The sequence below is a fragment of the Oncorhynchus clarkii genome, chromosome 6, assembly GCF_045791955.1.
Source record: "Oncorhynchus clarkii lewisi isolate Uvic-CL-2024 chromosome 6, UVic_Ocla_1.0, whole genome shotgun sequence".
NCBI classification, from domain to species: Eukaryota; Metazoa; Chordata; class Actinopteri; order Salmoniformes; family Salmonidae; genus Oncorhynchus; species Oncorhynchus clarkii.
Window position 1 is genome coordinate 60,844,380 of NC_092152.1, and position 21,270 is coordinate 60,865,649.

At 41.5% G+C, this 21,270-nt stretch overlaps 1 protein-coding gene across 2 annotated transcripts; it reads right to left on the bottom strand.

Annotated features, from left to right (window-relative positions):
* Positions 1-405: 405 nt before the first annotated feature.
* On the bottom strand, positions 406-15,344 carry LOC139411374 (cytoplasmic dynein 1 light intermediate chain 2-like). Of its 2 annotated transcripts, none has more exons than XM_071157655.1 (13): positions 15,059-15,344; positions 14,197-14,270; positions 13,904-14,020; positions 13,500-13,730; positions 10,029-10,195; positions 7,409-7,502; positions 7,142-7,277; positions 6,042-6,153; positions 5,876-5,935; positions 5,274-5,318; positions 5,007-5,124; positions 4,269-4,397; positions 406-3,662 (listed from the first exon to the last, which is right to left on the bottom strand). In XM_071157655.1, exons 1-13 carry the CDS (start codon positions 15,151-15,153, stop codon positions 3,646-3,648), a joined length of 1,395 nt encoding a protein of 464 aa, XP_071013756.1. In that variant the 5' UTR covers positions 15,154-15,344; the 3' UTR covers positions 406-3,645. The 2 variants fall into 2 exon arrangements, with proteins under 2 accessions (XP_071013756.1, XP_071013754.1); XM_071157653.1 differs by having other exon boundaries at positions 406-3,667; positions 15,059-15,255.
* Positions 15,345-21,270: the final 5,926 nt, after the last annotated feature.

Genomic DNA, 21,270 nt, shown 5'->3' on the forward strand with positions numbered 1-21,270 from the left:
ATCATCTGTTCAGCTCCAAAGTTTACTTTGGGTGGGTTCAGTTGTAGGGCAAGGACAAATAAATCGCACTTAAGTGTCCTACTGTCCTTGTGTCTGGAAAAACACTGCACTGCCATCTCATGGTCAAGGTCATGAGAAATCCTAAGTACTTGTTCACAAGGGACAAGTAAGTAGGGTGATATTCTTATTTCACTTCCACTTATAGTCCATTCACATGCTACTCAGTGACAACTGGTAGGTTGAGGGGTTTGATAAAATGACTACCCAATATGTACCCAATGGTGTCACTTCTAGAATCCACACTGAATACCAGTAAATTAAACAGTGAAACAGAGCAATATTCAATGTGGATTTTACTTGCCACCTACACACAGTATCATGATTTGAGACAAAGGGATACAAAAGTAGTCTGGATTCTTTGTTTTATTGAAGCCAGAGCTGACAGACACTTTTCCTTATCTTTGTCGGCACAAAAAGCGAGAGACCACATGGCTGCATACTGCATCATGTTAAAGCATACAATCACACTCATTTGAATATGTCCAGGGCACAAACACAGTACTCCATGTGGTTAAAATGTGTTTATATCCTGAATAAAATGGACTGTAAGCAAAAGCTTAAAAATCTCCTATATGTATATATTTTCAAGGGCTGAAGGCATAGCACTAAGATGATGTATAGAGCAGTCACTTTTAACTTAAACTTGAAAAATATGTTACAATATCTGTTTTTCATTCAATCTTGGGGATATCCAATCATCAACAACTTGCAATTTGGAAATCAAGCAGAATGAGTACTTTTCCTTGATGTACTAGCCAAACATACAGATTTCTGTTTGGCTAATGCTGATGTTTAGTAACTATGTGGAGACAAACAGAGAAGTGAACGAGTTCATGAATTTCTAGGCTGTTACCACCCTAAAAGATATCTATCCTATATAATTTAAGCAAAGTAAGGCTTGCAAACAGAAACCATTGTTGTGCAGAAAAAAATAGAACAGAATAATACTGAGACGCTCTGCAATGAGCAGGTGTGACAGAAATACACCTGAAAAACTAAAGAGCATTGACATGCATTTTAGATGTGGATTTCTTAAAAACCTCCATAAAGGTTGAGGTTTAAAAGTCTGGAGCAGATTTGACTGCCAGGGCCATGTTCGTTATACTGCTAATCCCCAACATATTAACGCAATATTAAGTGCGTCATACTTGTAATTCATCAATACACGTTCTAAGCCGGCAGGAAGAAGAATATGAATTCTCTAGTTTAAACAATAACATATGGGGGTTCATTACAGCTCTCTAAATGAAAGTGCTTATTTCAACATAAGGAAATACTCCTGGGTGTCCCAATATTGTGCTTGAATTTCAGAAACTGAACTTAAGATGCAAATTTCTGCCCAATGAATATAAGCGCTTCATTTTGATACAATCAAAATCCAGCCCATTCTCATCTTATTCTTACTACAGATTGGTTCATGCAAAATAAAGTAGACTGCACACCTCTTGGTCTTGTGATCCCCCCCCCAGAGCAAAACAAAAACTGTGTTAGCCTGGCAACTCAAATAGGGGTTATGTACACGGACCACCTTAGAATGTACTTTGGAATGATGGGTGTTCTATGCAGGGCCAGGGGGGGGGGGGGATGGTCACCTGGAAATCAAATGAGACTATTTACACACACCAATTGTGGCATCTTTGGTTCCAGGTTCCAATTCTATGTAGTTTCCATTGTTTTAAAAGCCAAGTAGCTGCTCTTACAGTTTATTAAATCCATGTTACAATTGCTGATCTGCAAATTAACCATAGCTAGACTGTATGTAGATTTGAAGGTGATCATTTAGTTATTTCATTGTGATTAATCAAATAATCTTACGGTTTTTACAAATAATTTGATATGGTACAGTATTAGATTGGATGTAATTGTTCAAAAGTTTACAAAAAACATTGGCAGAACTAGGATAATTTAAAAACCTACAAGGACACAAGCAAAGGCTGATAATATTGACTAAGATCTACACTGAGTGAAGGCAGGGTGCACAAATGGACAAATTGTGAACTGTGTGTACACACTGAAGGCAAAAAGCCAACATTGTAAATGGGCACTGAAGATCACACAAAAGATCTGTGGACAATGCAATTTCCTACTGGGCCACGATTTCTACACCAACATCATGTAGAAACCGGGAATGTTTAACCTGACCTGCCATATAGCTTGTATAAAACATTTGAAACTGAAAAAGAACAGAGCTAAATTTCCTTTTTAAGGATAACCCATTTCATTAAATCCGTAGTAATTGATTTCCAAATGCTTTGGCCGCACAAGTGAGTGGTTTAAACCACGCAAGTGTTCACCTGGGGGACACAAACTCTAAACTTGTGGTTACTTCTAAAAATCTGCATCTAGATACCTTTACAGTTTATAAAATGAAAGGCATTCTCATTATTGCTCAATTGAACAATGTCATCTAGGCCACAGAAGTAAGCTACATTTCTTTTGAAACCTTATGCAAAGACCAGACTTGTTATACAAAAAAAATAAATTACTTGAATGACCGAACTGGACAACATTTTACCGTTGGTGCTACAGTGCATTTCCTCTAAGTAGACAAGCAGCTCTACTATGACACAAACAGTTACTGAGCCAGGCACTTGGGAGTTATAGTAGGAAAGATGCTGCCCCCAAAACACCTCTAGGCAAAAGAGCTTTCCTTGCAAACTCTACACTTGCCAATCCCAACAGTGCTCAATTTATCCCAGACATTTCTTCATAATTTTGTAAAATAATTGCATTTTGTACAAAATAAAACCAAAGCTTGAATTGCAATTTCGCTGATATTTACAGAATCCTTAAAGATGACTAGTTGGACCTGTCATTTTGTGGGCAGATGCCACTGTTTGCTTTCAGCTATCTGTATTTGTCACATTAGTGTCATGACGTCAGTGGAGTTTAACATGCTATGAGATATAGCTATCTAAACCCTTTTCTAATCACAAACAGTGCAGAAAAAAATAAAATAATGATTTTTTATATATAAATACATCAGTATCATATCTAACCGTTTTTACATACTACATACACTTGCAAGTATTTAATTTTTTTATGAATATATTTAGGGTTTAATTGTTCTTATCACAACTGCTTTCCTTCCATAATATTAGCTGAACAAGAGGCCACAGCACTTTTCCACTCTTTAAGCTTGTGAGAGATGGTGTATCCCCTAGCTAACTGAGGGCTCGCAGACCAGGGGATTTGGCTGTCTCCCAAGGAGTGTGCACGCATTACTTAACCCGACATCCCTTGCAAAAAAAAACATTACAATTGAAGTAATAAGGATAGATACAGCCAAGTCTTCAACTTCCTCCTTCTCCAAACCTCCACCTTTCGTTCTTTCTCCATATTACCAAAATAACCAATATATCTGATAGCATCTCAAACTCATTTGGCAAAACTACTGTCTGCTGACTGATATACACATTGGGAATTTGGTCTTATTTAGTTTTTTTTATGCTTGTGTGTTGGTTTTCCAGTATTTGCAGTGGACAATGCTGTTGTTGCGTTCACACTTCGTTCTCTGTTGGTGTGTTGTTAGCTGTAACCATGGAGTCCGGTTTGCGAGTCATTCTATCCAACTCTGCCTGGACGTCAGTCAAAACCGGCTTCTGCCCTTGGAAAATAAAAGAGAGAACAGAAAGTAATCTCCTGTAGCTTCTGTGCCTGTACTAGAAATTTACTGTTATGGCCAGGCCAGCAAGCGGATGAAAACTGATGAGATGTGGTCCCATGCTAAATGACTTCAGTTGCATCACGTGACAGGTGCACGCACACATGCAAAACCAATCCTGAGACATTAAAACACATTCCATGCATATTCTTTTAGCTGCACAGGGCCATTAGGACACAAGGCCATGCAAGTATGCTGAGATAATGGGTTAATACAACTTCATACTGAATGAACAAACAAAAACGAGAGAAATAAGCAGTGAGCCGTGGTATGTGCTTGGTGTCATTTGGGGTGGTTGTGTGACATTGCAGCCAGAGAATGACACATTGGTAACAGCTGTGGTGTCCCATGCATACAGGCCTTTCACTAGTTCCTCCAGTGGCAGAGGAGTTTAGTGGAACTCTTTCTCTCCTCTAGGACCTGCCAAGAAGTCCCTCTCTTTCAGGCTCTAGGGGTAAACCTCCAGACAACAGCATGGCCCAAAGGCAACAAGAGGCAGTTAAACCTGAGAGAAGCCAGAGGGCCAGGCCAGAGGAGGCCATACCTGTTTTCTTGACAGATCCTGGAGATCCTGCTCCTGCAGCTCCGGTGCCTGGACTCCCAGGGGACCCAGTCTTTTTACTCAAAAGGCTGTTAAAGAAGTTGGCCAGCACTCCCTCGTTTGCTGCTGCTCCTGAGACACAAACACATGAGACAAGCAGAACCATGATATTTAAATGAGAGATCTCTCTTCCATACAATTCAGACATGTAACAGTTATTACTGTATGATCATGATATTCATAATTGTCATAAAAAAACATTAGTGCACATACAGGATCATACTTTAACTGGAACACCATTTACATAATTCAATGCACATGCATTCCTAGAGGATTAACTGTCCGTTTTTGTATAGTGTATCCAAATCCTTTCCTCTCCACATGGCCTTACCAACAGCAACCAACAACAGGGTGGGGGTTGCAGGTCTCAAATAAATTTGGTTTAATTTAAGCGGATCTATTCACGCTGGCATGCACAGTTCCCCCACTGAGCTTAATGGAGAAAATGTCAATATTTCTCCCCAAGCAAGGCCAGCGGAGGGAGGTGTGCAGGAATCTATTGTTAATGGAATTATTTCAATAGCGACCTCAGGGGGGCAGTGGTTAGACAGCAGTCACACACTTCCAACACCCAAAAGAAGTGTTGCCCAAATGACTGCCAGTTCTCATACAACAGTTTCAATGACGCTCTGTAAAAACACAAATAAAGGGTGTGCAGTAAGTTCCAGTGGTCCAACTTACCCTTCATGTTGGGGTCAGGTTTCTTGACCGCGGTCATTGGCGAGACGCTGGCCACATTGGTACAGCCTGTACGGCCAGTGGGTCGAGGAGAGCCAGAAGCAGTCCGTCCAGGAGATTCCTGAAACACAGACAGAAGACAAAGAGCGGAGTAGTGAGGCAATTAAAATTAATCACGGCTCCTAGTGATGAAATAATTGTCATCCAACACGCATGTTAAGAAAATGTGGCAATGAAAAGAAAAAAAGTAGTTGATGTTATCACACTTACTGTTGCTCCTCTTGTTGGTGTGGCCGGCTGCTTGGCCAGCAAAGACTTAAGAACAGACAAAAATAAAAATGGTGAGACAATATTTTATTTTCACATTTTTCCTGAAATAATTTGGCCCATAAAATTCTGCATTTGTATCTTATATTTTCCAACCCCCATAACATTCCCAGAAACACTTTTTTACATCACAGATTATTGGCATAGTAGAAACAAACATTGGATGGATACAGGTAGCTGGACCTTACAGGGACTGACTGAAGCCCACTACAAAGAGGAAGCGGGCTTCGCCCTGAGGCAACCACGTGATCTCTCAGAAACAACACCCTTTCAACCAATTACGCTAAAGCACTGGGAGTTCTCAGGCATCTGATTGGCCCGTGAGGAAGTGCAGAATAGGAACCCCAGGCTTTGAAGCCCGGGAAAGACTAATAAAATTAAACTGGCTCCACTATCCACAATCCTAGCATTGAACAAAACCAATTTTTTTTTTCTCAACTCACTACCATCTAGTGTGCATCTTTAGAAGAGGAGATAACATGGAATTGCAAACATGAAAGGAATTCCAGAACTGTGTGATCTAGAATGTAAACAAACACACATACCTGTTGCTTCATAAGGAAAACCTGCTCGTCCTCTGCGTTTACCTCCTTATCATGAACCAGCTGGAAAGAGAAGACATGAATGTCAAACCAAGGGAGATGCATAAGGAACATTAGTAAAATTCCAAAAGTCCAAGACATGTAATCTGTAGAAGTCTCATGATCATACCTTCCGTACTGGAGGCTTCATGATGAAGTCTTCAAAGGGGTCTTCAGGTCTCACCGTTGTGAAATTTTCATGCAAAATTGCAATCTTCTTCTCATTGTCCCATCCAGATGGACTAGGAAAAGAAAACAGTTTTGTTTGGTACTCGAGCAATGACCAATAGTTTGTTACAATAACTTTCAAAGGCAATACAGTACACATTCATATAACTTCAGAACTGTCCACCAGTTAAAAGCCTAGCTTTTAATGGCGTTGGGCCAGTAACTGAAAGTTAGCTGGTTCGAATCTCTGAGCCAACTAGGTGAAAAATCTGTCGATGTGCCCTTGAGCAAAGCACTTAACCCTAATTGCTACTGTAACTCACTCTAGATAAGCGTGTCTGCTAAATCCGTGGTTCCCAAACTGTGGAGGGGTGCGAGGGGTTGGCAGGGGGGGACGCAATGCCCCCCCCCCCCCCCCCCCCCCCCATTTAAAAAAAACATTATATATATATAAATGTTTGAACTCAGTCCAGCTTTAAGTTTACTCTTGAAAGTTGTAATAGTAGAATGCACAAGGTGAATTTCAATTGGGTAGTACATCATCAGTTCCTCTTGTCATGTTAGTTATTGCATATCTTAAGAGATATTTATAATTGTCAGAAATGTCCAGATCAACTAGCCCATGTCAGCCAACATTCGTTTAGTTTTTTTTATCCCAAAGATGGTTGTAATTTTTTTGTCACTCAAATATCACGAATACACATTACATTGGCAAAATGTATAGAATTGCACAAAAAAAATTGCTTTAAAAACGGCAAAATGTTCTTTGCACCACAATAAAATGTGTAGAACTGCAGGAAATAAGCTTTGAACCTACAACATTTTCTCCACCAACAAGAGGGGTGTGGAATGTTTGTGTCATAAACAGTGCTTGTGACCATATAGACATTGGGTCTATATGAGTTTGGAAACCCCTATGCTAAATGACAAATTTAAAAAAAAAAATGTAGATCTCCTTTTTATTTTTGAGGAAATGAAAGGGCAAATCACAAGACGGCAATGTATGATTTCATATAGTCTTGTTACCTCAATATGTGGGCACCTAACAAAGCATTCACTTACATTACAATAGCATCCTTCTCCACCACTAAGGCAGGCGTGGTGAACTGGAAGTCGTATATTTTGTGCACTATGTATTTATAGAAGAGGTCCAGGTTCTTCTCCTCTTTGACGGATGTGTAAATCAAGGCAGCGCCATCTGTCAGGTGGGGTTAAGGAACATGCAGAGACATGATAGGGCACAAAATTAAATAGAACACATAAAATTGTATATCCATGGTGGGGCCGGTCATTCTAAGGGTGAGTGTTGTGTTTGAGTAGAAAGGATACACTGTAAGCAGAATCGTCGGATGTGGGACTGGATGAAGTCGAAGTGCTCATCTCTGAAGTCGTGCTCCTTCTCTAAAACACTGACTGCATCACACTGTGGAGAGACATTGTTATAACACTGTACATTGCCATAATTATATTTGAAATGTCTCTATTCCTTTTAAACTTGTGAGTGTAATGTTTACTGTTCATTTTTTATTCCACTTTGTTTATCTATTTCACTTGCTTTGGCAAATGTAAACATATGTTTCCCATGCCAATAAATCCCTTTGAATTGAACTGAAAGAGAGATAGCGAGAAAGAGCGAAGTACACAGCAACAACTGGAGCAAGAAAACCATACCTCCTGCAGAACATAAAAATTACTTTGCTCACTTCGCCATGCCTCCCTTTCAGTCTCAGCCACGACCCTCCCTCACTTCCGCTCTCCTTCCCTCCACTCGCTTGCAAGTTCCCCTCCTCCCTCCCTCTAGGAAGGATCAGTAAAATCCTGCAGGCAGGCACCACCCTGTCTCTCACACAGATAAACTTCCCCACAGTGACCACAAGATGGTAACCTTGACAACAACAGGGCTAACTGGCTGAGCATGACTCAGGGAATGCCAGGCTAGCTACTTCCTGAAAAAAAAAATGGCAGTAGTAAAGACAGCAGGCCTGGTTAAATATGCAGTAGCCCATCATTAAATATGCATACCCAAGTGCAACAATCATTGGGACTTATAGGGATATTTTGCGATTTTAGCAATGATGTTCTTTATCTACTTCCCCAGAGTCAGATGAACTTGTGGATACCATTTTTATATGTCTCTGTGTCCAGTATGAAGGAAGTTTGAGGTAGTTTTGCGAGCCAATGCTAACTAGCATCAGCACAATGACTGAAAGTCTATGGTATCTGCAAGCATGCTTAATAATGTAACCTGTGTATCTGTGTCAGCGAGTAAACTGGCATTCACATTCCTTATAGCTCTGTAAACTGCAGCAGTTAGTGAGAACTATACATTGCACTCAATCTGTCAATCAAAATCAATGACATAATGGATTTAGAAAATGCAGCAAATGGCCTCCCGAATGGCACAGCGGTCTAAGGCACTGCATCGCAGTATTGCAGCGTCACTAATGCCTGGGGTTTGATCCCAAGCTGTGTCACAACCGGCCATGACCGGGAGCCCCATAGGGCGGTGCATAATTGGCCCAGCGTCATCCGGGTTAGAAGAAGGTTTGGGGCCTCCCGGGTGGCGCAGTGGTTAAGGGCGCTGTACTGCAGCGCCAGCTGTGCCACCAGACACTCTGGGTTCACGCCCAGGCTCTGTCGTAACCGGCCGCGAGGTCCGTGGGGCGGCGCACAATTGGCCTAGCATCGTCCGGGTTAGGGAGGGTTTGACAGGTAGGGATATCCTTGTCTCATCGCGCACTAGCGACTCCTGTGGCGAGCCGGGCGCAGTGCGCGCTAACCAAGGTTGCCAGGTGTTTCCTCCGACACATTGGTGCGGCTGGCTTCCGGGCTGGATGCGCGCTGTGTTAAGCAGCAGTGCGGCTTGTTTAGTAGCTACTGTGTAGCTACTGTGTATCGGAGGACGCATGACTTTCAACCTTCGTCTCTCCAGAGCCCGTTTGGGAGTTGTAGCGATGAGACAAGATAGTAGCTACTAAACAATTGGATACCACGAAATTGGGGAGAAAAAGGGGTAAAATTCAACAACAAAAAAGGTTTGGCCGGGAGGGGATTTACTTGGCTCATCGTGCTCTAGCGACTCCTTGCCAGGCACCAGCAGGCTGACTTCAGTCATCAGTTGAACAGCGTTTCCTCCGACACGTTGGTGCGGCTAGCTTCTGGGTTAAACGAGCGGGTGTTAAGAAGCGCGGTTTGACGGGTCATGTTTAGGAGCACCAACGTGTCAACCTTCATCTCTCCTGAGCCCGTTAAGGAGTTACAGGGATGAGACAAGATCGTAATATTATAAAATTGGGGGTAAAATTACAAAAACTAAAAATGTAATCAAAAGAAAATACAGCAAATAGTCTGAAAATATGGAACACCAAATGACAGCAGTTTCTTCGAAGACATAGCACACTTCAAATCTACAAATTCCCTATGTATAGCGCCTGAAGAGAGGACACTTCACTAATGCTCTGAGTATATTCAACAAACTGTACTAAAGACCAAGATTAATTCCCCAGGAGTGAAATAACCATTTTCTCCCTAAAGGTAGAAGAGAAACAGAAAAACAGTGAGCAGTGAAAATAACATTCACTAGTCCTCGTCATAACTAGCATGTGAAGTGCTAACGACTGACAACAGTGTGTTCTTTTAAAGCAGCCATTTGCCAGAAGCTCATGGACATGGAATAATGTGGTGCTTTCATGGGCTGAAGATGCTGCCTCACGGGCAACACTAAAAACCAGCAACTCAAGACAGGGGATGATCAGGCACCAGCCATGAAATGGACTGCCAGAGTGGAGAGTCAACGGTGTACTAGTTAGTAGTGGGCCCGTGGGGAATTTGAGGCTCAGTGTAATTTAAAATCTTTTAGTACAGAAATTGGCTATTCATTTCAATACTGGTGCCTAAAAATGGAAGGCTACTTCTTCCAGGTACCTGTATTCAACCAGCCTCAACTTACCTTTGTGCAAACTATTAGCACTGGAATGCCCAAGTTGTGTGTGAGTACGTTTTCCCCGAGCGGTAGCACCACGCCCTCGTCTTCCCCCCCTGCAGGGGGAGCCCGTCTCTGGGGAGAGGCTTGGTCGGCTCCCTCCGGCTCTGTGTACTCCTGGAAGGCCTTCACCACTGTGGGGCAGACAGGGGACGGCCGCATAGGTTAGGCCAGTCGCAATGAACCTTCTTCATTTGGAGGATCAATAATCTTTACAAGATTTAAACACAGGTGGTATAGAGAGCATATATTTTCTTCTGATTGAAATAAAGCATGCAGGACAGCATCACAAATGGGTACTCCATAACTAGGGCCCTGAGTTTTTAAAGACCAAGTGACAAGAAATTGAGAAAATAAATGTAGTCCCCATTCTTAACAGATGATGTTGAGTTTCTGCTTTCCTGTCCTGTAGGCTATGTAGGGAAGGACTGGGGTCTTACCCTTGGCTATCAAGGCACTCAACCCCTCACACTCCCTGTTCTCCGGACCCAACCATTCTCACTGAACTACAGAACTCGCTGCACCAGGTCTGTAGAGATGTGAGCTTATCGGACAGCAACTCCTCTCCTGCCTGCTCCACTACCAGACTGGAAAATAACTCCCACTGTGTTTTACACACAAATAACTAACCGTCTGCTGTAGTCAAGCAGACAACAACCCATCCATCATTTATATATTCATGCCCCTATGTGCTGTCGACTCCACCTCAACAGAATATCAAAATTATCATTAGCTTCTCCTAGACTTGCTACAGGACGCAACCCCAGAGACTGTAGTCTGTAGATATGTAAACAAGTGCAAAAGCTTTTAGTACAACTTGCTAATATATTTACACTCCAAAGAGCTTTTCTAACATGATTAGTAAGATAATGATGGATGCATATATTGCTACAGCAAAACACAAAGGCTAGGTCTATTTTCACAAGGTCTATTTTGGTATAAAGCAGAAGAATAACTCCCAATGGGGCACTGCTGCAGGCAGCTGTGTTGGCAGTCTGTCCCCTGTATGAATCCCAGCACAGCAGCACTGAGTAGTGGTCTGGGAAGGCTGTTCCCCTTCCTCAGGAACCAGAGGAATGTGGTTACGGTTGACCCTGAGAGCCAGTGTTGCTACAGGACTGTCCTCCACCAGGAACAAAACAGAACAACCCTTAGGGTGCTGGGCTGCCTGGCCTCGGCCCTGTGATGTAAACTCCAGCTGATTGGGAGCAGGGATGGGATCAGACTGCCTGTTCAGGCGCTGATCTGTGCCAGCTAAAGATGCAGGGGGCCAGCAGAGCCTGGACACAACAGTCTCAACTAACAAAGATAAACCAAAAGATACACTAGGGAAATTGCACATTTGTAACACTATGGCATTTAGACTATTGGACAAACAATTGTCTCCAAAGAACTCAAATAACTGGTTGTACAAAAAAAAATGCCTCCCTCACATGGTTTTCCTTGAATAACATTCTTAGGCAGGCACTTCTCAGCCATTGAGTCATGGTTCTTGTCCTTGGATATTTTGGTAGACTGTCTTGGTGGGAGTGACATACATAGTTATGGCCTACATTTCTTACATAACCCGGCTGAGCGGCAAAACGTCTTTACGGAGGTAAAAACAGTAAAGTGCCTGTCAGAAAGGTGCAGTGGTCACACTTCTAGCCTTCATCTGTACAGTTATAAAATCAGACACCACTTTAAATTAGAAGGACAGATAGAGACAAGAGCGTGACTCATCCATCGTTCGACTTTGCCCACTTAACTGTTCTAGTACAAACATAGGTGGGGCCAAATTGCCTTACAGTAAGCATTAGCCTTGATAAAACTTTATGAACAATGTGAAGCATAACTCCCTTTTTCCTGCACGACCCTTCAGCTTAATGGCCTGTAATGCAGAAACATAAGACAGATATTACTGAATTCTGATAATGACAGTTGTGAATAGAACAACTGTTGATCTGTGTTATTTCAGTGCATGATACAGCAAGGAATGGTTCTGCTACAGAACACCATCAAGCTGCTCCAGTTTCAACTGAGCCAGAACATCCTGCCCACTCGATATCCCTTCCATGCTTAGACTCACTCTGGTGTCAGAAGAAACCATGATGCAACACTGCTGTAAGAGCGCCTGGACCTGGACACCGGCCATCCCTCCTCCCTTTGGATATGTCGGACTAGTCCGGCATGTGCAGTGATGACATCATTACTGACATCCTGAAAGATGAGCACTGTCTGGACGATATGCTACTCTGCTAGGTTAGAAAGCTGGAACTGCTTGTGGGTGGGCATGTATTCAACAAAAGAGTTTGACAGGGAGCATATGCCAGCCTGGCTACCTGTGTTGGATATCAGCAAACACCATTCGCCAAAATTAGGCCTACACTATTGAACAAAGTTACATTTATTTACTAGTACAACACAATCCACAATGGAGAAAAAAAGGCTTGACTACTATGCAAATGCTTTCCTCCCTATATTGAGAAAAGCAGCCCAAGTCTTCATCTACCAAAATAATATAATTTAGCCTACAGTATGGATTCAGCAAATCACAGATTGGTCCAGTAGAAGCATTCAGGTTATGCAAAATGTTTACAATATTTGCCGTAGAATGCAGTAATGTGCTACCTTACCTGAAAGTTTTTTTTGCCTTCAGAAACATCATCATTTTGCCACTTCCCCTTCCACACATTTCAGTTTGTCAACAGTTAGGCCTAGTGGTTCTCCAGTCACAACACTTAAATCCAGAGGTCATAGGCCTACGGTGGATTGATGACAAAAACAATGGTGAACCTAACTACTAGGTCTATATGTGCACATTAAGCATGGCATTGGTTTAGTTTTGATTGCAAAATCAAACCAATCTCGAAAGCATCTCCAAGTAGAGTAACTTTTTTTCCCAGCCTTCTCAAGAGAACCTTAGATAACCCCAGGCTCTTGTAAGAGCCTGTAACTTCAGAGCACAAAAGAGCACTTCATGATCATATCTAAAATTATCAGGAGGGAGCACTCAGTATAAGACAGTGATCAAGAGAGCAGGCTTTGGTCATCATGACTGAACACAGCTGATAATCATGGGCCTTTCTGATGACCTAGAAACTACCATGACCATTTGTAATTTTATACTTCAGTGTCTGAGATTTCTACTGCTGTTCCCTTTAGTTTAAATGAAAAACCAGCCAGCATCCAACTGTAGCCTAAATCTGTTGTGTAAGCATCCATCTCATTGGCTCTGTCTGGGATGTTCACTATGCTGCAGACACTTGCCAAACAAAACCATGTCATCAGCTCCACAAGCAACAAGCATCTCACAACATAAGACAGCAATTATCATCACCTATACTGTCTGACTGCCAAACAAACACAGTTCAATGTTAAGACTGGCCTTGGACAATCAACCCCACAGACACTTTGTCGCAGCAGCCAAGGTGAAGTAGATGATTCAGCACTACTTACTCCTCTGCTCCATCTCTCTCATCTCCTCCGGCGGGATCTTGAGCTTATCCACATGATCACGCAGCACGCTGGCCCACTTCTGGAGCGACTCCATGATGGTCCAGGGTCTTGACATGTCTGCCACAAACACTGCCAAGCTGTCGTTCAGCGACTCTGCTGTCACTGCAAACTTTAACAGGCCTTTGTGATATAAATCCCCATCCAGGATCCACACGTTACAGCGTGTAAGGTCTGCAAAAATTCAGAGATGTACAGTCATGCAAAAAATGTAATGTTTTTTCATTTTTATTTCACCTTTATTTAACCAGGTAGGCCAGTTGAGAACAAGTTCTCATTTACAACTGGGAACATGTAGCCTAACCGATGTACACTTGTATTTTTTGCCACTGAAACAGGGAACATACCATCTATGTCCTCATCGTGGACATTCAGATACAGATACTCCAGGCCTCTTCCTTTCTTATTGTGCTCTGCTCCTTGGAGTTTTGCCATAATCGTTGTCTTTCCTGACCCATCCTCACCTGAAACATTTCCGCAGAAATTGAAATGTTATTATCATGTTATTTTTATGATTTGGTTTATTTGACTGAAAACATGTATTATTATTTGTATAACATTATATGCAACCTCTCCTGAAAATATGCTACTTCTCCCTTTCGGTGTGATTAAAAGTTAAACGCCATGGATTTACACTTACCAAACACCAATATGTTCTTCCCAGATGGCAACTTAGAACTTGAACGTGTTGAAACCTCACTGAGAATTGAAGTCCTGAAGGGAATAACAATGAAATTAGTTTGCTTGCTATACATGATGAAATTAAGTAGCCTAGGCCTAACACATAGCCTACTGGTAGGTGTCTGTCTGCCCACCAAGACCGTTAGCTAGCTAACACTTGTTATGATAATTAGCCTACCTTGTCAAATTAGCGTTTGAGTGTCAGCATCAACTGGCAAGGTGTCAAGTCACCCAGGTAACGTGAGTCAGCTGTCACTGAGCATAGCTAGCTAGCTAGCTAGCTATATCGTTTCTTAATTTTGTATATTTTATTTTATAAAATAAGTTTGACTGGCTTGGCAATATTAAAACATAGCTAGTTATGCAGGTGTAGCCGTAACTATCAAGGACCAACAACTATTCTGTGGCTTCGGGTCAAGCTGGAAAGTACGCTAGTTAACGTTAGCTAGCTACTGTACATTATTTGGTCCTGCACAATCAGACGACAATAACTTGGCTAATTAGCTAGTTACTATAACGCGCCTGTTAGTAGGATTGATATGGTGTGAATATTGGTTAGCCTGCCTAGTTATCTATACGTTTTGCTCGTTTGTTATTGTAACTGGTTAGTTATGTAGCTACACTAACTAGCTAAAGCGAAGTTGTTGTAGCCTAGCTTACGTTTGCTATTGTAACTACGAGTTCGCAAGTTAACTGTTTTGAAGGCATCCGGGACCGTTGATGAGGGCACCCGGCAGTGACAAAGCACATTAAACAAGTTAGTAAAAAGCTTCTCCGTTACAGAAAATAGCACATTGTAAATCACGAGTACTTGAACTTGCCATAGGTTTTGTCCTTCCTCGTCTTCGTTGCTATTTTCCATATTGTCGCCTGCCCCGGCTGCGCCCAGGAGCTTCTTCTCCAGAACGGGAGCCATCTTCTTTCTACAGTCACAAAGAGAGAGGCGCGACTTGGGCGCCCTAGAACCTTGTTAAAACTGTGTGCACGCGATTTACACCGCAACAAATCCCGGAACGCGGCTCATCTTTGATGGTGCAAAATCTATAGTTTAACAACACAGAGAAGTAGGATACCTACCACATTTTGCTATCAATCAAGCACCCGATACAGACAATGGGTCAAAGCTGATAACTTATGGTGATAATAGCTCACTCCTTTTTCTGTGGAACAAATCAAAAAATCTAAAGTGGGCTAGTGTACAATATTGTGCGCATACTAAACCGAGTGCATCTACTTAACTGTAGGTTTCAGACAGCCTCCTCCCAAAAACTACATCTGATTATATCATCATGATTTAATCAATTATTTACTGTATTCATGAAAGGGGAAAAAAAGACAAAGTAAAATAACAAGTTGCCATGAAAGTGTTGTGTAGGCTAATTGTGATCAGGCATAATAACAGAGAGCTCAGTACGCGTTGGCTTGCATGATGTCATCCTGCAAGGCTTATATTGGCATTGTACACTTAATAACCGGTCCAGGATCAGTTGTGCAGCTAGGCCATAATGCATTTGGGTAAGTTTGGGGTGGAAAGAGCTGACTGCGCATCAGTTGCAAGACCATAGAAAATTAACTGGAGCAGCAGAACATACCATAGAGCAGTAGACAGTCGACCAGACAAGTAAAGTGATGCCACCTAGTGGAATCATAAGAAGGCAACATCTAGATTTAGATGTAGAGAGTGTATTAGTCACATGCACATGTTTGCAGATGTAAATGCGAGGTACAGTGAAAATCATAAACTCTGAGGTACAAGAGGGGGTAGCTAATTGGGTGGCCATTCAGCAACCTGACGGTCTGGGGGTAGAAGTTATATTGGCTAGTCTTTCCATTTGTGCCATGATGCTCTGGTACTGCCCGCGACTGAGTGATGGAAGAGAAAATATTGTATTTTAGCCTTTAATTTATCTATATTTATACTTATGATAAAATACACGCTCGTTCAGTATTCACTTGCATACTTAATAAATCAAATTGTATTGGTCACATACACATATTTAGCAGATGTTATTGAGGGTGTAGCGAAATGTAACTTTAGTTAGTTAGCTAGCTAACTTGCTAGCTGCCTTCCTTCAATGCTTGGCGTCACTGGCTTTACTGACAGACAAGACAGGGAGCTTATGCTAAAAGCCACCAAGCATTGTACTAAAGACTAAAGTTAGCTAACATACCAAACAAGTCTGTTTCTAGACTATCCAATCAATGTCTGAATTTAAACAACTAATCATATAATCATTTCGACTGCATGAATTCAATTTTCTTAGGTCTTCCACAAGATTGAATTAATGAACAGAGACGGTGTGTGCGTAGCGGGGCTGCAAGAAGATGGATACCTTTACGTTTGAAATTTTAGCCATTTAACAGACACTGTTATCCAGGGCGATTTAAAGTAGTGAGTGGATACATTTTGCTAGCGGTATGCTAGCGGATTTCAAAGTAAAAGCTTTAAAGGGTTAACGATTGAGGAAATCATATACTTTTACCAATTGTATTAGGAACAGGTTTTTGTCAGAGGCTTGGCTTGAGGGAAACAAGCCCCTGTTCTGTTTTTCTGCTCAATTACACTAATTTTGCTACACTGCAATACGATATATTACATTTATTGAACTTGTCATTCCAGCATGCTCAGTGTCCTTATATATTTTTTCACTAGCACACACAATTAGGCTACCTTCTCAGCAATTCCTAAGAGGTTTTATGCACCCCTCATACATCCGGCATCAGTTCTGATACAATACCTAGCATTCCAAACAACAATTATAGATTGGATAGTGTGTCCTTTAAACTAATAAACGCTTACTACCAAACAGAAAGCTATGAGTTCACATTACCATGAAAGATACTCCCATAGCAAACAGTCGATGTAATTCCATAGTAGAGACAGAAGGTGACACTGTTCTCATAGTAATATTGCCTTCCAAGAACTTGGTTCTTCAAAACCCTTATGATTGAATGCATATGATGTGCTTTGTAGAGCCTAGTAAGTGGAACTGAGCACACAAACCACAAAACGTTATACTTGAGGTGTATAGGAAGTCTATAAACGTACCCTCAGCCAAAGTAAATCTAACAAATGAACAATCGACTGGTAGTGGTGATAAAGGAAGCATTTTCTCATGTTTCATGCCGCTTAACACTCTGCCTGCATGGGAAAGAACTTTGGTATAGTAAGGCTGACAAATAGGTTGCTTATTCCCTAAGGCACATGAACAGCGTCGGGTGAGCTTGTGACAGTTGAGTTTGCTGACTACATAATTGAATGGAAATTAATGTTTTCATGTCTTGGAAAAGTTAATTCTCTTTTAAGTGCCAATCAAATCCAATTGTATTTGTCACATGCGCCAAATTCAACAGTTGTAGACCTTACAGTGAAATGATCACTTACAAGCCCATAACCAACAACGTCGTTTAAAAAAAAAATACAAAATGTAAAAAAATAGAACAAATAATTAAGGAGCAACAATAAAATAACAGTAGGGAGGCTATATACAGGGGTTCTGGTACAGAGTCAATGTGTGGGGGCACTGGTTAGTCGAGGTAATTAAGGTAATATGTACATGTTGGTAGAGGTAAAGTGGCTATGCATGGATAATAAACAGAGAGTAGCAGCAGTGTAAAAATGGGAGGTGGGTTGTGGACAATGCAAATAGTCCATTTGATTAACTGTTCAAGAGTCTTATGGTAGAAGTTGTTAATATGCCTTTTTGACCTAGACTTTGCGCTCTGGTACTGCTTGCCGTGCGGTAGCAGAGAGAACATTTTATGACTAGGTTGGCTGGAGTCCTTGGGAATTTTTGGGGCCTTCCTCTGACACCGCCTGGTATAGAGGTCCAGGATGGCAGGAAGATCTGAATTTGATCACCCTATAATTAATGCACATTTCTGTAGCGGTTGATACATCTTTCGTAAGGGAAAATCAAGTCTGAAATTTCTAAATGGAAATTACAAACTTTAGGAGCCTAGTCACGCCCTGACCTACTACACCATAGAGAACCAAGGGCTCTCTATGGTCAGGGCGTGACAAGGCTCCTAAAGTTTGTCATTTCCATTTAGAAATTTCAGACTTGATTTTCCCTTACGAAAGATGTATCAACCGCTACAGAAATGTGCATTAATTATAGTCCACATTATAATTCAGATTTCCTGTTGCTGCAGAATTTTTTCCATGCTGTAGGAGACTGGCCCAAATGTAGGTATTACATCTGTATGCAGTAAGAAAATATGTAACCCTGCTACCACACCTCTCCCTATTCATTAGCATGTTAATTTCATGAATGCACTTTTTTCAATACTTGTTTGATTGCATTCCACACCATAGAGATGAGAGGCCTCCTCCTCATTGATGAGTTGTGTAATCTAATCTCTGATGGCTCCTGCCCAATGAGAGTGATCAAGTTAAAGCTGGTTCAGTCCACTCTTAGGACAGAGACAGAATAACAGGTCTCACTCGCTTGTTTTGTAAGGTGGAATCCAGAACGTCCTTAATGTGTTAATACATTATTACACATGTAATATCTGGTTCAGTAGTGGTTGGTCAAAGACTGTAGTCTAGCCTAGTAGGCTATTACAAGTGCTTGAAGTTAAAGGCACATTATGTAGTATCTTTCCCTTGTGGTTGCTAAACAATTTCCATATACAATTACAGCTGAAAGAATACAAACGCATGCTATTCCTCCTTTCCTATTCCTCTCTTTCTTTGATTTACACTTGCAAAGACCCTTTCTCTCAGTCCATCAAAACAAAATCCACTCCTGGGCAAGAACACAAACTCCTCATGTTTCCTGTCTTGAGAACAAAATGGAATACTCTGCCGTTTACTGTTTCAACATGTCCTGATTAATATTTGCCTGTTCCCTGTCTTTCAACGATGCAGATGATAACAAGACAAGACCTACTGTACATGAAAAACTGTGTCATCTCTCGGGTGAACTGTACGCACAAAAAATAGCAAGTTGTAGAATTTCATTAAACCTCACTCGTAATATTGGGCCCATTAACACATAGAAGGCAAATAGCACAAAGGTGCCATATGTCAGGAAACTTAAAATGGAAAAGTAATATTGAGAGTGAGTGACCTGGCCTGCTGTCACCTTTACGAACAATAACTAACATGAAGAACATTATGTTGAACCTACGGGAATTAGACACCATGTTCCTGAGGGTTTATGGCGCAAAGGGCCGTAGCCACCCAAGTGGAAAACTGAGCCACTGTCTAAGGCACTGGGAGTTTCACATTTTTTGCACACTTCTAACCTAAATCCAATGACATGGTGAAATTTGTTGTTGAATTCACATTAGTTGACAACTCAACCAAATGTAAATCAAACCTAGACATTGAACTGACATCTGTGCCCAGTGTGCAGGGTCTGAGTTTTAATGAGGTCCGGAAAGTTGAAGCTCATTTACTGCATTTCTATAAAATTTCAAGACTCTAAAATGCTATTTGGAGAACAGCAAAAATAAGCAAAAATTTAAGCTGCAAGCAACATTGGCGGGGTTCATGCTGTGGGCCCACTGTGCCACCATCAGGACAAATTGGACACATCGCCAAGGGATGAGCTATGTCTGTACTCCTTACCACGCATGGCAAATATCAGAACTAAAAATCAACCAGATCATTCTAAATACTTTTGATATACAGTACCGGTCAAAAGTTTGGACACACCTACCGATTCAAGGGGTTCTCTTTATTTTTACTGTTTTCTACATTGTAGAATAAAAGTGAAGACATTAAAACTATAAAATAACACATGGCATCATGTAGTAACCAAAAAAAAAAAGTGTTAAACAAATCAAAATACATTTTAGATTTTAGATTCTTCAAAGTAGCCACCCTTTGCCTTGATGACAGCTTTGCACACTCTTGCCATTCTCTCATCCAGCTTCATGAGGAATGCTTTTCCAACAGTCTTGAAAGACCTCCCACATATGCTGAGCACTTGTTGGCTGCTTTTCCTTCACTCTGCGGTCCAACTCATCCCAAACCATCTCAATTTGGTTGAGGTTGGGTGATTGTGGAGGCCAGGTCATCTGATGCAGCACCAACACTCTCTTTATTGGTCAGATAGTGCTTACACAGTCTGGAGGTGTGTTTTGGGTCATTGTCCTGTTGAAAAACATATTATAGTCCCACTAAGCGCAAGCCAGATGGGATGGCGTATCACTGCTGTGGTAGACCTGCTGGTTTAGTGTGCCTTGAATTCTAAATAGATCACAGACAGTATCACCAGCAAAGCACCATCACACCTCCTCATCCGTGCTTCACGGTGGGAACCACACATTCGCAGATCATCCGTTCAACTACTCTGCATCTCACAAAGACGCGGCGGTTAGAACCAAAAATCTCAAATTTGTACTCATCAGACCAATGGACAGATTTCCACCGGTCTAATGTCCATTGCTCGTGTGTGTTGGCCCAAGCAAGTCTCTTCTTATTGGTGTCCTTTAGTCGTGGTTTCTTTGCAGCAATTCAACCATGAAGGCCTGATTCATGCAGTCTCCTCTGAACAGTTGATGTTGAGATGTGTCTGTTACTTGAACATTTATTTGGGCTGAAATCTGTGGTGCAGCTAACTCTAATGAACTTGTCCTCTGCAGCAGAGGTTAACTCTGGGTCTTCCTTTACTGTGGTGGTCCTCATGAGAGCCAGTTTCATCATAGCACTTGATGGTTTTTGCAACTGCACTTGAAGAACTTTCAAAGTTCTTGAAATTTTCCAGTTTGAATGACCTTCATGTCTTAAAGTAATGATGGACTGCTGTTTCTCTTTGCTTATTTGAGCGGTTCTTGACATAATATGGGCTTGGTCTTTTACCAAATAGGGCTATCTTCTATATACCACCCCTACCTTGTCACAACACAACTTATTGGCTCAAACGCATTAAGGAAAGAAATTCCACAAATTAACTTTTAACAAGGCACACCTGTTAATTTAAATGCATTGCAGGTCAATGAAGCTGCTTGAGAGAATGCCAAGAGTGTCATCAAAAGCTGTCATCAAGGCAAAGGGTGGTGACCCAAATATATAATATAT

Coding starts and splice junctions, on each gene's coding strand:
- LOC139411374 (XM_071157653.1), bottom strand. CDS start 15,153: ATGGCTCCCGTTCTGGAGAAGAAGCTCCTGGGCGCAGCCGGGGCAGGC. Junction 14,271..15,058: donor GAGGAAGGACAAAACCTATG/GCAAGTTCAAGT, acceptor TATTCCCTTCAG/GACTTCAATTCTCAGTGAGG. Junction 3,668..4,268: donor AGGATCTGTCAAGAAAACAG/GTATGGCCTCCT, acceptor TTATTTTCCAAG/GGCAGAAGCCGGTTTTGACT.